This window comes from Rhinolophus hipposideros (genome assembly GCF_964194185.1).
Source record: "Rhinolophus hipposideros genome assembly, chromosome: X".
Lineage (NCBI taxonomy): Eukaryota > Metazoa > Chordata > Mammalia > Chiroptera > Rhinolophidae > Rhinolophus > Rhinolophus hipposideros.
The window spans coordinates 9,342,971-9,357,591 of NC_138046.1; the positions used below are offsets into that span (position 1 = coordinate 9,342,971).

The 14,621-nt window shown below is 40.6% G+C and overlaps 1 protein-coding gene across 10 annotated transcripts in view; it reads right to left on the reverse strand.

Annotated features, from left to right (window-relative positions):
• MTM1 (myotubularin 1) overlaps nt 1-14,621 on the reverse strand; it is a 96,086-nt gene that overhangs the window by 62,136 nt on the left and 19,329 nt on the right. For 4 of the 10 annotated variants that reach the window (XM_081043452.1, XM_081043454.1, XM_081043455.1 and 1 more), the window contains 3 exons: nt 10,526-10,598; nt 7,691-7,763; nt 5,840-5,934 (listed from right to left, as the gene is read on the reverse strand). The exons of 1 other annotated variant lie outside the window; for it this stretch is intronic. In XM_081043452.1, the coding sequence (XP_080899578.1) occupies nt 5,840-5,934; nt 7,691-7,763; nt 10,526-10,588 (231 nt within the window). In that variant the 5' untranslated portion in view covers nt 10,589-10,598. The remainder of the gene's footprint in view (nt 1-5,839; nt 5,935-7,690; nt 7,764-10,525; nt 10,599-14,621) is intronic. 5 more of the 10 variants (XM_081043457.1, XM_081043458.1, XM_081043459.1 and 2 more) reach the window with 3 other exon arrangements.

Here is a 14,621-nt window from a genome sequence, read left to right on the forward strand (position 1 = left end):
ATGTGTATTTCAGGAAGAGAAGCTGGGTTGTAGCATGTGTGATGGATTAGGGGTGATGAGTTAGGGGTGGGTTGTAGAGGATGTAAATACCTAGCTAAGGAATCTGAAATGAGGGAGGAAAGGGGCCACAGAGTTTCTGAGCAGGGCAATGATAAGAATGTAAGAATGCCTTACGGAGCTAGTGAGAATGGCCTGGGAGATAGTTGCTGATAGGACCTTGGGGCACCTTGGGGCAAGAGGACTAGAAAGAACTGGGCGAATGTGAAGAAGACTGCAAAGGAGAAAGAAGGGCAAGAGAGAGGATCCCAGGGTGACAGGAAGAAAAGTAGCACCATCAAGAGAAACAAGAAAAGCCAGAAGAAGGAACTGACCAGGAAGGGAGAAAGAGCTGAAGAATTTGGGCTTGGCCTCTGGGATGCCAGGTGGAAAGTCAAGGGATCTTCAGCAAGCAGGAAGATATGAGAAACTGGGGTCAGAAGAAAGATCAGCACTAGAAACCAGAACCATGGGAGGACTAGGGAATGTGCTGGGGTAGTGTCTGCTTTGCCTGTCAGCTGTGGTCAGGTGGGATGAGAGTGTGGGAAAGGACGTGGTAAACTCAAGAAGCTTTGTTAACAATGCTGTTATCTGTAGAGAAGGGACTGAAGCCAGGGGATAGAGGAAGGCATGTGGCAAAGAATGAATAGAGAGAAGTGTGCTGAGGCCTCGGTGCTGGCGAACCTTCCACCAGGAGACAGAAGGAGAAGGAAGAGAGACCAATCAGACTTCTGTCACTATACAATCGGTTCTCCCCGGGGTTCCCAGTGCCTCCTAATGGCCATGTTACATGGCCCCTGTTCTTTATTCCTTTGTACCGAACTCTGCAACATTTCACACCATGCTCCCTTTCTTCTTCAGATTTTTCTCTTCTAGTGACTTCCACCAAAGCCTTCTCTCAGGAGATTTTTCTACTGTGGCTTCTTTCTCTTCTCCAGTGACTCTTCTTTCTCTCCCCACCACGGAAAAATGTTCGTGCCCTCCAGGGGTCTCTCCTTAGCCCACATCTCTTTTTTGGTCACATATTCTTAGCGGGTAATCTCGTGCATGTACACAATTTTCCCAACAGTGATATGCTAATACGCTTGGAAGCTTCAGAGTCATGTCTCTGACTGCTTCTGGGTCATTTCCACCTGGTAGTTGGACAGCTGTAAGTCCACACATTCAGACTTATTTCCCCGGAGGCTTATCTCCAAACACATTCCTTCTCTTGTAATGTCTAATTCGATGACTGGGAGCAGCTCCAACCATTCAAGCCCCCAAAAATCACAGGAATCATTCTCGACTTGAGTCTTTCCTTCAACTCCCACCTCCAACGACCACCACAAACCCTCCTGAATCTCTCACGGCTGTTTCCTCCTTTCCATCCAACTATGACTACACTAGGCCCTTGCTGCTTACCTGGAAAACTAAAATAACTTCTTGCTTCCAGTCTCCCCCTCCCTAATCCATCATACATGCTGCAACCTGACTTTTCTTCCCGAAATACACATCTGTTACGTTGTTCTCCATGTAACGTGCATACAGCTTTGTCTCCTATTCTCCACTGCTCCCTCCCCCCTCTATATTCCAGTTCCAACAGAGCACTTAGCCATTTCCGCAGTACATGGTATTTTTCCACATGGTTATACGTGGGATGTGGAAACTCTTTACCTGACATGCTCCTCCCTCTCTCCCTCCTGTCCAGGAAATTGTTACCATTCTTGAAGACTCAGTTCAAATATCACCTCCTCTATAAAGCATTCTCTGACTCATCACATGGTTATTCATCCTCTCCCTCGTAACCTCACAGCATTATGCAATCGCTGCAGGCTGTGCCACATTATACCCCAATTACTCATTTCCACATCATTCACCTAGCATGGCGTTAGCTTCACCATGGGACTTGCCAAATGTTTTTGGAATAAAGAGATGACTGCATGAGTGGTCAAAGGGTTAATCTGTCTTTCTCATCCTCTATAGATAGCGCCTGAACCCAGAGTGTTCCTGGAAGGGAGTCTGGAAGCACTGCTCCCCATGGTAGTCTACCAGATTACCGTGCCTTACATGCCTAAGTAGCCCCTAGTGGACTCACAAGATCAATTGCAAGCCAAATTTTTGAGAACCCCAAGGTCAAAAGGTGGCTCTGGGTCTTCAAGGCACCACAATTTGGTAGGGTCCACGCTGAGGTCAAACCACAGTGATGAGGCCTGTTCTCTCCTGAGTTCCTTGTTGAATACACTTTTACTGAACACCTCCTGTCTACTGGACACTGCTAGCTAGGCACAGAGGACCAAAAGGACTCGCCATGAGTTACAACCACAGACAAAGAGCACAGAAGTGAGATAGCATTCCTGGTTGAGCACCTTCATGTGCCAGGCTCTGTCCTAAGTGCTGAGGGGACAGCCAATGAAAGGACAAACAAGCATCCCTGTCCTCAGACAGATAAGGAATAAGATGAAGCAGTAACATATATAAAATTGGAGGTAGTGGCAAGTGCTCAGAAGAAACAAATAAACATGGAAGGGGAAGAGGAAGTGTTGGGAGGGGTATTACAAGTTTAGATAGGGTGGCCAGGTCAGGTTTCATAATAAGTGTTAACGTAGACATGTGAAAAAAGGGCTGTGAGGACACAAATAGGGAGTGATTAATTCAAGGGAAGCTGGAGAAGGCTTCAGAGAGGACATGATTTTTGAGGTGGAATCTGAAGGGCATTCGGATACAGTGAGAACAGCACATGTGAGGTACAGAGGCAAAGCAGGGCCTCGTATATTGGCAAAAGGGTTTGTGTAGTTTGAGAAAAGTCTGGGAGACATGGAAAGACAAGTCAGAAGGTTTTTTATGCCATATAAAGGAGAGTGGATTTTATTCTATGGACAATCGAGAGCCACCAAGAGTTCTGGAACTGAGAAATAAGCTGGTCAGCTTCATTCTAAGGAGGACCACTCCAGAGGCAGCGTGCAGGGCAAGACCATGAAGGAGGGCCAGGTAAAAGAAGACACCTGTGCCAATCTAAGGAAACGACCCCTGTGCTTGAAGAGCGGATTCTGAGTTGGACCGTACTTCCACTGCAGTGTTTACATACCTGATACAAACAGGTGTCCACTTCAAAATGCCAGTGAGATGTTAGCTCTTTGTCAAACGCACACAAAAAAGTCACATTTTGCAGCAGAATCCACAATCAATGTTCTTATTTGGGACTTTAAGTAAATAAGAAACTCTATCATGATGATGTTTTAGGCTTCTGCATAACCACTTAAATGGCTTTCCTTATATGGTTTCTGCCATTACCTGCTTGCTTTTATACTTGGATTTAAATGTTGTGGCAAATTGGTAAAATGTTTATGTAATACTCAGTGGAAGAAGAAAAAAGTTGGTGGTCAGTGTCCAATGGGCATTTCATTCACCCATTCAGCGCTAATACCCACCTTCTAGCGTGCCATATAAGAACAAAATAAAGCTTGCTAAGTGCTCTCCTAATTATAAAAGGAATACATGCTCCTTCCAAGTGGAAAAGAGGAAACAAAGCATGCCCAATTCGACTCTCCAAATATCCCAAGTACTAAAACTTTTGGTGGAATTCCTTCTGGCCTCTTTTCTATAGACAGTTTTTGTTTGTTTTACATTGTTGAGATCAGACAAGATACATAATCTTGTTGTCACACCACAGTTAAAATAATTTCCCCAGTTCATCATCAGTGACAGCATAAAACAGAAGCAGGCACGTGTGGCTGGTCAACGAGCTGAGTCTCAGAGGTGAAAGGCACCATAACACTTGCTTTAATTCTAACTTTTGATGAGTCTCCCATACATTAGCATAAAGTCTCTCAATCTGTTCCAATTTGGCCCTTGGGAACTGCAAAGAATGAGTCTAACCCCGGCTCCACAGAAAGTACTTCAAATATTCCAAGATAGCTATCATGTCTCCCTTCATCTTCTTTTCTTCAGATCCAAGGTCAACATTTATTTCCATCATCACTCCTCCTGCAGTTTCCTTTGTTTGAAACTCTCTCTAGTTCGTCAATGTCCCTCGTAAAACATGGCAGCTCGATTTGAACACGCTTCACACGGGACTACCGTCTCATTTCATCTGGCCATTATTACATTTTTGTTAGTTCAGCCTACAGCTCTGTTAACTTTTTAGTCAATCATGTCTAATCACTGGACCAAATAAGCTTAGGCCCCATTAAGACAGACCTCCTCCATCCTTTATTGACCTTTGGGGACACAAGTCGTTTTATGAAGTAAATGTTATCTACACTAAACTTCATATTATTCATTCCACGCCAATATCCTAGCCGACTGAGATCATTTCAAAGCCTGATTTGATCATCTAGTGCATTGGCTAGCCAGGTGTTTTTCACATATTGGACACACATGGTTTCTACGTGCTCATGTGCATGGCGTTAGATATGCTGGAGATGAAGGGCCTGTGGTGCAAGACATGAATGACCACCCTTCCTGGTTGACATCAAGCCTGTCGTACAGTCTATAATTCCACCTAAGCGTACCACCACCATTCGGCCCATGACTCTTTGCCGGGGTCTCTCATATGCCTTGATTTAATCAAGGCAAGGTGAGTAACACTCCCAATGGTTTCTTTCTTTCCTAGGTACTTAAAAATCATCTCTTTAAATGATTAATTCTAGAACTGTTGCCAATTGTGGCCAAGGGATGACATCCAGCTCACATTGCTCTGTTAATTTGCAGACTCTCCTTCGGCATTTTAGAAAACTAGAACATTTGTTTGGTTCCTGTCTGACTTAGGTGCCCGAATAGATTCACATAAATAAAATCCCCATCTCAGGACCCCGTGGGTCTATAAACACTATAGAAGTGGGCTTCCACAGCTAAGGCAATAGGAGTAATACATAGCAGTTTTCAGAATTTTGATACAATGCTGAACATAAAAAAAATCAAAAGATGCAAACTAATCTAGACTAGAACCATCTTGAAGAAATTGCAGAGTGACAGCAATAAAACAAAAGCTAGATTCTCACAAGACTCTCAATGTCTCCTGTGTACAAGCTTCTGTTGGGCTCTCTTCCAAGTACCCGGGACCTTTTTACCCCACCTTGGTCCATCTCATCAAAACAGAGCTGTTCCTTCAGGCCAGCCCAGGCAACGGTAACCCACCACATTTAGCATAGGTCCTTCTGTGACGTCCACAGGGGCTACTCACTCCTTCTCTCCCTTCTGGAGCATGTCGTCTCCACCTCACTGTTCTACCAAAGGGACATTCCTTGAAATGTTGTGGCAAACATTTCATCACCATGGAATGAAAAAGTAGAGGGGCACTAGGCCACACCATAGTCAGCCTAGTTCTAAACTGCTCACTGGTGCTTTGTAATTGAACAGTTGGAAAGTTCTAGAGCAGTGAGTCTGAACAAGGGATTCATATCAGCATCCTTCTCTGTGAAGTTTTAAAAATTACATGTGTGCCTGAACCACAGGCCTGGGTGTTCTGATGCAATACATCTAGGGTATCTGTAGTGTTTTTAAGCTCCACAAGTGGTTTTTCTCTGTGCATCTGCTAAAGAACCACTGTCCTAGGCCTAGCTTATCCAAACTAACAAATGGGTAGTTACCAACCCCTCCCCACTACTATGCGAGACAAAACTTATTATTTTTAATTCACTCTACTCCTACATACACAGGTGTTAGTGCTAAATAAGCTTTGCGTAAGCCAAAAATTAAGAGTTGAGCAGCAAATATATCCCCCATGTTAATCTGATCCACAGTCAATCTTGCAAGGGAGAAGAGAAACAGTTTAGCATTATCTTTAACAATTAGGGTCATCTTTATGGTCTTAGATTCTACTTACCGTTTCCAAACTTCTTAAATAAAGGCGATAATTTGTGATGTAAACTCTTCCCTTAATGGGGCCATTGAAAGGACATATGTAAATAACTTCTTTGTCTATTAAGATAAAAAAAGTACCCTAAAATAATGGAAATATATACCAAGATACACAACAAATGGCACTAATTTAATATAAACTATTTGGCTATGAATAACTACAGTAAAAAAAAAATCACTGCAAAGGTTGAAAGCAAGCACTGGCAATGTTTCTGCATTACCATGCTAGGTCGAGTGGGGCCTGGGTCCAGTGGGGCCGTGAGGGAACTACTGGGGCCACATGTCTCCTCCAGGCATGAGCTCCCTGAGCTTGCCCACAATGGTGTCACACCTGGGGCAAGGGGAAAACAGCTGGAAAGCAGAAGTGAATGAGGGTACTGCTGCTGCTACCCTCAGGGGGTTACCAAGGTAACGTGAGCTACTTCAACTAGAGGGTGACAATTCCCATAGGAAAGTCTCATGGACTAACCACCAGATAGGGTTTGAGGTCTACCAACCTCTAATCACACAAACATTGTGATGTTTTTGATAAATGAATGTCAGCAGTAGAGCTGTTTCTAGAGTCTACTCTTTCTCTTTTAATAGTGCAGACAAGAGTTTCGCTAGATTCATTTCACACATTTAAATGATATAAAACAGATGGGCAAGAGGCTACTACATCTTTGGTAGGCTCAAACATAAGGAGAAACTAAATTAGCAGAGCTAATTTGGTATAAAATCTTATCTTTCAGGAATGTTTTTGAATGTGTTAATGGCTTTTCATTTTTTTAAACAAGTTTGAAATTCCTTTCTCCTCAGGTGCTAAGTAAAAAATACCCAGTAATGCTACCTCATGCTAATTCAATCAGTTACTACATATCAGTTAAGGTTCTGGCACTGAGCAGAGCACCAAAACTTCATACATGAAGATCACCAAAAGGCAGCTACCCTCTTTGCTCTTATCCAGAAATCAGGATGTTTTCTTTTTCAAGACTGGGGATCATGCCTGCAAGTCTGTGGACTTAGAATAGTTTCGCATGGTGCATGGCTAACTAATTCACAAAAGCACCATATCTATGACCTTAATCTAATTAGCACCATGTCTTAGCCATTTAAGCGAAACAACCCAGATCGGAGTCAATAAACCAAAAGGTTCCCTGAAACAATGGGAACTGTATCATCTCCAAATACATGGGAATGAGAGGAGGGGTCGACTCTAATGTAAAATGTGAAAGTCCGTAACATCAGCCCTGGGCTTAGAAGCTGTCAGATGCTTCTGTATTCTTAAGCCACAATGATCGTGTCCTTCCAAAGTCGATACCATCCTCTTAATAGGAATTTATCATGAAAAATTAAGCCAACAATCAAATTGTTACATGAACATTACTAACTTCAGTTATCTGGCAAAAAAAAGATATTTTAAAGCAATGTGGTCTCCTATATTCCACAAAAGAGAATGCTGAGACTTTAAACCTTTAACTTGACCGTGTTAAAGCGTACCTCACAGACTGGAAAACCCTAATAACGTTTTGTTCTTATAACCTCAAACCATAAGAGCTTATCGCTCTAATAAGATACTTTGAAGAGATAATACACATTGTTTTTTTCCAAAATAATTCTGTCTTTGGAACAGAGAAAAATATATCACCCTCCTGGAGAGCGTGAAGCTGCTGAAAGAACTCTTTGACACAGAAAGTTCTCTCTAGATGCACACTTTTAAACAAAGCTAGCCTAATTGTTTCAACTTGACTTCTAAGGAGTATGAGGGATTGAAGCCAGCTCATCCTGCTGGACCTCTCATCAAGTGATGCAAATCCTAGCTCCATAGGACCCTTACCAGTAATGCGAGTTTCTCCTGGAAGTCGAGGAACAGCCTCAGCGGGATCCCGATTAACTCCATCCCTAGAAGTCTGGAAACGAAACAGTGGCATCAGAAGTAAGGACATTACATTTGCACATGTTTTTAAGTGCACAAAACCGACCAGAAATACACCTTTCAAAGAAAAAAGTTAGAGAGAGATTTGCCATTAGAGAAAATTGGCACAGAAAATTCAAACAACTGAAAAATACAACTTACCCTCAAAATTCATCAGCTGTGTTCACATTTAGTCTGCCAATAATGTTAGCACACTGTTTAATAATATTAAGTTTTAAACACCCGTTCTAAGCACTTTACAGTTCACAGCATTCAGGAAAATGATATAAAGTAAATATTAAGTATATTCTATGGCTACATGTATACTGTGACAGCTTTTTTTCATAGTAAACATTTAGTCATTTATCTTTTGTTAGGAGTAGGAATGAAAACTTCTTTCAATGGGGCCTTAACTGAGCAACAGTAATCACAGAATCTGTTTACAATACCAGAAAAGAGCAGTTAGTACATATTGGGTTTCTTATTTTACTAGGATCCTTCCTCACATAGGCAACTTGGTAAGAGGAAAGGGTGGTCTGTCATCGAACTCTGGAGCTGACAAGGGCCGCAGGAACCATCTAGACAAGTCCTTCCCATCGCTGTACTGTCTCTAAGTCTCCTGGCTCTAGAGGTATTCCCTGTGCCTCCTTCAATGGCCACAGTGGTTCTCCCAGGCAGCCAAGTACTCACTCGCCCAGGGAGTTCTGGGAGTCTAACTTGCCATAGCTGGCCATGGTGAGCTGGATCCTTGGAAAGGTGTCTCTCAGTCAATTCAGCTGCCCTAGTGGAGCCACACCAATTGATGGGCTGCCCGTGTCCACAACAGGGCGTGTGAGGCACCATCATGAACATCTGTTTGGGCCAAGGGCTTTTTCAGCATTACTTTTCATTCACTTTTTTCTAATTGATTCCCAAAGTCACAATGCAATTATTTCATGTGTAAAAACTTCCCTCAAAGGGGTTCTGTGAATATTAAGTGAAACCAAACGCACAAGCACATGTCTGTGAATTATCAAGGGCTATGCAAATGTAAAGTATTATCAAACAAGAGAAATGCGAATTGTGTATTTAGGTAAAATATAAGCTGTCAAAGACGGTGCTTTGCTGGTTTTCTAATGTTTGTATCTTTTTTTAAATTTTATTTTTAAATTTTTAAAAATAAAAATTCCTAGCCAATTTTCAGTATGTTCTAGCACTTGTAAGCTAAGCATTTTAAACTAGGAGGGCAAGACAAATTGTCCCCAGCCAGGAATGCCTTCCACAGGAAGGAGCAAAACCACACACCTTATGTAAATAATGAAACTGGAAAAAAATTATCATCATCCTTTAACACTGCCTCGTACTAACTGAAAACAAGGATAACAAGCAAATTTAATATTCAGTATACCTTTCAAATACGAATACCACAGTTCTGGGTCAGAAGGAAGCATAATTCCACCACAGAATAAGGGAAACAAATGTTTGATTAACACAGGATAACATGGAATTACCGTAAGATATACTTTATGTTAATATGACACAAGGACTTATAATTACCTTCTTGAAGAATTACCTTCTTGAAGCTACTCTTGTGTTTAGAACTGATTCTTGTACCATAACATTACTAATATACAATAAACACTTAGGTAATCTTGGGGATGAAAAGGTCCTTGTAAACATGACACCAAAAGCAGAAAATATAGAGGAAAAAATTGATAGACATAATTACATAAAAACTTTAAACCTGTGACTTTCAAAACAAAACAAAATGCTATAACTATCATTAAAAAGCTGACAATAAACTAAGTGAAAAAGAAAAAGGTAAAGGGGAATAAAAGGTATTAATACAAACTTCCAATTATAAAATAAGGAAGCCACAAAGATGCAGTATACAGCTCAGGGAACACAGGCAATTAAAAAAACAAAGAAAATAACTAGGACAAAGACTTGTATATTATAAAGAGTTGTTTATAATATACAAGGAATACTTATAAATCAATAGAAGAAAATGCCCCCAAACACCCCAAAGGCAAATAGGCAAAGCACGCGAACAGCCACTTCACAGAAGAAATACAAATGGACAATAAACACATGATGTCTACTTTTTTAAAAAGGCCAACCTCGTTAGTAATCAGAGTAATACAAATTAAAATACACCAGTTTGCTCCCTTCTGATTGCATGGGCATCTCCCTACACTGCCAGTGGGAGTGTCAATTAACCTTCTGTTGGATAATTGGGAATATGTATCAAAAGCTTAAAGGGCCATGGATAAAGCTTATTTTAATTTCACCCCTTCCTTTTAATATATATTCTAAAATCTCCCTTTAATTACACAGTTTTCTCCTCAATACTTTAAACCATTTTCTGTTAGCGTTAGTTTGGGTCATGTAACTATTTTATCATCATAATTAGAAAATAATGCCAATGTTTAGGAAGGCTTCTCAGTGGGCTTTGGCCTTCCAATATCTCTTTCAGAAAACTTCCAGGGGCGAGGAATTGCCTACTACCTCAAATGTAAAATTCACAAGACAGAGGTTCTCAAAAATGAAGTTATGTGAAAGGATTTATGAACAAAACTCATGTAACACATATAAGGTAATCTGTCTTTTCTAGAACAAGGTACGATTATAAATGAAGCCACATGTATTAAAATATTTATAGTATGTGAATGAATAATGAAATTAAGAATTCAATAAACCAAAATAACCACCTAATATTCAACTATGAAAAGAGAAATACAGAGAAAGAGATAGGATGAATCTGAAAACTCAACTTACCCTCTTAATAGACTCATTCTCCAGGGAGTGTGAATTATATTTAGAAGTTGGTGCAGAAGCCATACTGGAAATTCTACCAAGAAAGACAACATTTAATATCAACTGAATTGTACGAAATGCCAAACATATGTGACACCTGATATTTAAATATTGCAATTGAAAATCAACGATACTACACTTTCCAGGCCCTATTTCCACAGTAGTCTCCAGTGGGAATGACACACACATAGGAAGAAGCACAGCACAGGTCACGTGACAGCTCTGTTAAAGGTGCTGGGCATTATGGAAGAACGCAGAACAGCAGCTAAGGACGCATAGATGGGGGAGTTCAGCGGCAGACAGCACACAGATCCCTGGATGTTTTCTTCATAGCATTCAAATTGTCAACTACAATTTTATATATATAGGGTTACAAGAAGTGGAGCACAGCATTAGGAATAAAGACAGTAGAAATGTAATGGCTCTGTGCGATGTCAGAGGGGTAGCAGATGGGGGGAGGGGAGTTATCACTGTGCGGGATATAAATGATAAATGTCTAAGTATTGTATTGTTTTGTACACCGGAAACTAATTGAAAAAAGTAAATAAATAAATAAACAAAGCAAAAAAATTTGTCATGTAAAAAAACTTAATGCTTACTTAAGTTCTAGGCCTCACATTTCCACACTTCTTAATTTTTAAAGGTTATTTAGAGGCAGCAGAGTGATTTAAAAGGGTAGACAATTAAACTCACAGTCTTTTCCCCTTTAAGAATTCTGTTTTCTCCAAATTAAGGCAACTTACAGTGGCATGGATTTGATAGAAATCAAATTAGTAAGATTTGACTTAATCAGTATTTTCTAGGGAAGGTATATATTTCATTTAAATAATGCATATTTACCACAATTCAGACATAAACGAAAGCATCATACTCAGAACATACACTATGTCATTTAATGCAAGATTTACAGTTGTGAAGATTATAGCAACAACAGGAAACTAAGCAATGCTTTGGTTTTTGTATTTACCAAAGTTAATGACAGAGAAACACACAAAGTCCCAGGGAGGTACACCACATCCAATCCAACGAGGTCTGTTGGTATTTATGGGATCTTTCTGGCAGGCTCATTGAAAGAGCAACCACTTGCTAACAAAACCTGGCATGGAGAATCTTCACACACTTTGGCACAAACCTAGTGATGTGATAGCTTCACAGGGCCGGTCAGTTCTTAAGTACGGCCCAAGACAATGAAAAGATGCAGATACCGGCGGAAGTGGCAGAGAGATGGCCAGGACAATCGTACAAGATTAGGACTGCTGGGCCTCCCCCACCACCATCAGCGTTCAGCTCTCCAAGAGCAAGGCCGGGGGTCCGTTTGGGTCATGTCTGTATCCTGGCACACAGCTGACATTCTTAACTATTTAACGAATGAATGATTATGTGCAAAATGCACAATATTGTGAAACACCATGATGGGGTTAGCTTGCACATTGGTTCACCAAATCCCAGAACACTGGAACTAGGGGACTACTGCTGAGGCTTAAAAATGAACAATTAAGGGCACTATATGATACTTTACAGAAAGGGATACTAAACTTCAAAAACCTGAAACTACTAAGACTGGCACAACCTAAAATTAGAAATAGCTTTTTAAAAAGATTAATGAACAATGACTCTATAATGAATTAAATTCAGACAAAACAGCCCTGAAAAACCTCTGTAATCTTAAATTCGAATCTAAGCAAAATAACGCAATATTTTCAGAGATAGTGAAAGGGATGAGATGTGCTGGATAGAGCAAGTTGGGATGTTTTTGCCCTGAAATTATTCTATTGGTTGTATATTGGGGGGAGTTTCTCAGTAACAGATATAAAATTCCTTTTTTGGTAATCAGATCCTGTAATATTTAAAACATTTTAACAAGTCAGTGTTTTCACACAAGTTAAATTATTACTGTCAAGTCAACAGAAGAAATTTAAACTGCTGGGTTATACAGTCAACTCAGGCCTCACCTTCCTGTTCCTGTTTATAAACCATAAAAGAAGGTGAGTCGTCTTGTTTTCTACATTCCTCATTTAAAAATTTCAACTTAAAATGAACTAAATATAACAGAGGAAAGTCCTCGTTTTCCCTTTATTGGAAACTACTTTATTGAGATATAACTCACTATACAACTCACGCTTTTCGAGTGTACAATTCAATGGCTTTTAGTACATCCACAGTTATGCAACCATCACCGCAATCAATTTTAGAACATTTTCATCACTCCAAAAGAGAAACCTCATACCATGAGTAGTCACTCATCACTCCCCATTTCCCTGCCCCTAAGCTACCACGAATTTGCTCTCTGTAGATTTGCCCGTCCTGGACATTTCATATAAACGGACTCCTATCATATGCAATATTTATGTCTAAAGCCGCCATTTTTAGAGTTACACGAGAAACGACGACTATTAAAAGTTGGACCAAGTACCAATCTGAGAAACCCAAGGGTTCGGGTAACAGGGGTCAATTCCATGATGAGGTCAGCTGTAAAATCTCATCAGTGAATTTCCCTGAAAGGTACAGAAGCAAGAACAGCATGACGCTGGAGAGCACAGATGTGCAAAATCTGACTCTGCAACTCACCACTTGATGAGGGGCAGGTTATGTCACTTCTCTGGCCTGACGTTGCTATTACCTTTATTTTACTACAACATAATTGGGAACAAAATGAACGTAGTGATATATGTGAAGAACTTAGGACAGTGCCCGGTATATGTGTTAACAAACGATTAGCATTTTTTTCAATTATGAAAGGATAATTTTCGAATGCTGACACTGTAACAAATTCGTCTACAAATCAGTCCTGACGCTATGAGTACTAGGAAGAAAGTTAACTACCACAGGGATGTGACCTACTTCTAAAGCTTCTCTCTAAAAAGGACATGAAAATCATATGTCGTTAGGACCAGGGGAAGCAGTGCAGTGCTGAGGAAAATGTACCAGAAGGGTGAGTGCAGGCCCTGCGCTGTGTCAAACTTATCAGATATAGAAAATTCATCCGTATCTTCATCTATAAAATGTCTATGTTGCTCTAAATGCAGTTCAATAATAATTAGAATCTACAGTGAAGTTTACAAAAGTCAGTGACCCTTTTGTTTATGGATAATTTTGCCCCAAACCCCTAAAGATGAAGTTTTAATCCTTTTTATTTAAAAAAACATTGAATTTGGGCTACCTCGGCTTTAAAGTGAAAATTGAAACTTAATTCCCTATATATATGCTAATTAGAGGATTCTAACCAAAGGTAGCTTTCTATCATTTTGATCCTGAAAAAAAACCAAAAACCTTTTGTGATGATTTAAGGCCAATCCTCCCTATTACAGAGAAGATGACAAGGAGAGCCTAGAGCAGGGGTGTCCAAACTTTTTCCAACGTTTTTTCACCAAGGGCCATATGCGGTAAAATACACAAATAGCCGGGCCACTCACTCGAGGTGAAGTAAATATTGCCTCACCTGGTTTATTTAAGTAAACTAAATATATTTTTGGAATTTGCTGTGGGCCAATTAACAATGGATCATGGGCCGCAGTTTGGACAACCCTGGCCTAGAGGGTCTGACGAGGGCTCAGTGCGAGTTAGTGGCGGAGCCTCAGGCCTTCTGACCAACACTGCAGTGTCCTTTCCACGCAGGGAAAAGTGCTTCCAAGTGGTCTCTATTTTGAAAAAACAAACAAACAAACAAAACCTGTTGGATACGCCTGGTCTCAAGCTCAGTAGATGAGGACTTTTAGACTAAGAAACATAGTTAAGAAAACTCAATTCATCTAGGCAAGCAATCTTTGGGGCCTCCAAACCCCTACAAATAACGGTGGTATTATTTAATACACCAAATTTTTAAGTCACAGCATGGTCTTAATCGTGTCTCTCCTTAAATTCAAGACAACTAACCTCAGTGGTCTCATGCTATCCCACTCTCTGCCCCCCTAAGTCCCCCACCCTCTTCTCTTCCCCCTTTCCCTCTGTGTCTCCCTCCCTCTCTGCCCCTCTCCATCTCCTCTGCCTACCACTTACCTACTACCTTTCAGGTATCTGTTGTTACTGTCTACCTCTGCCCACCAGAATACAAACCCCC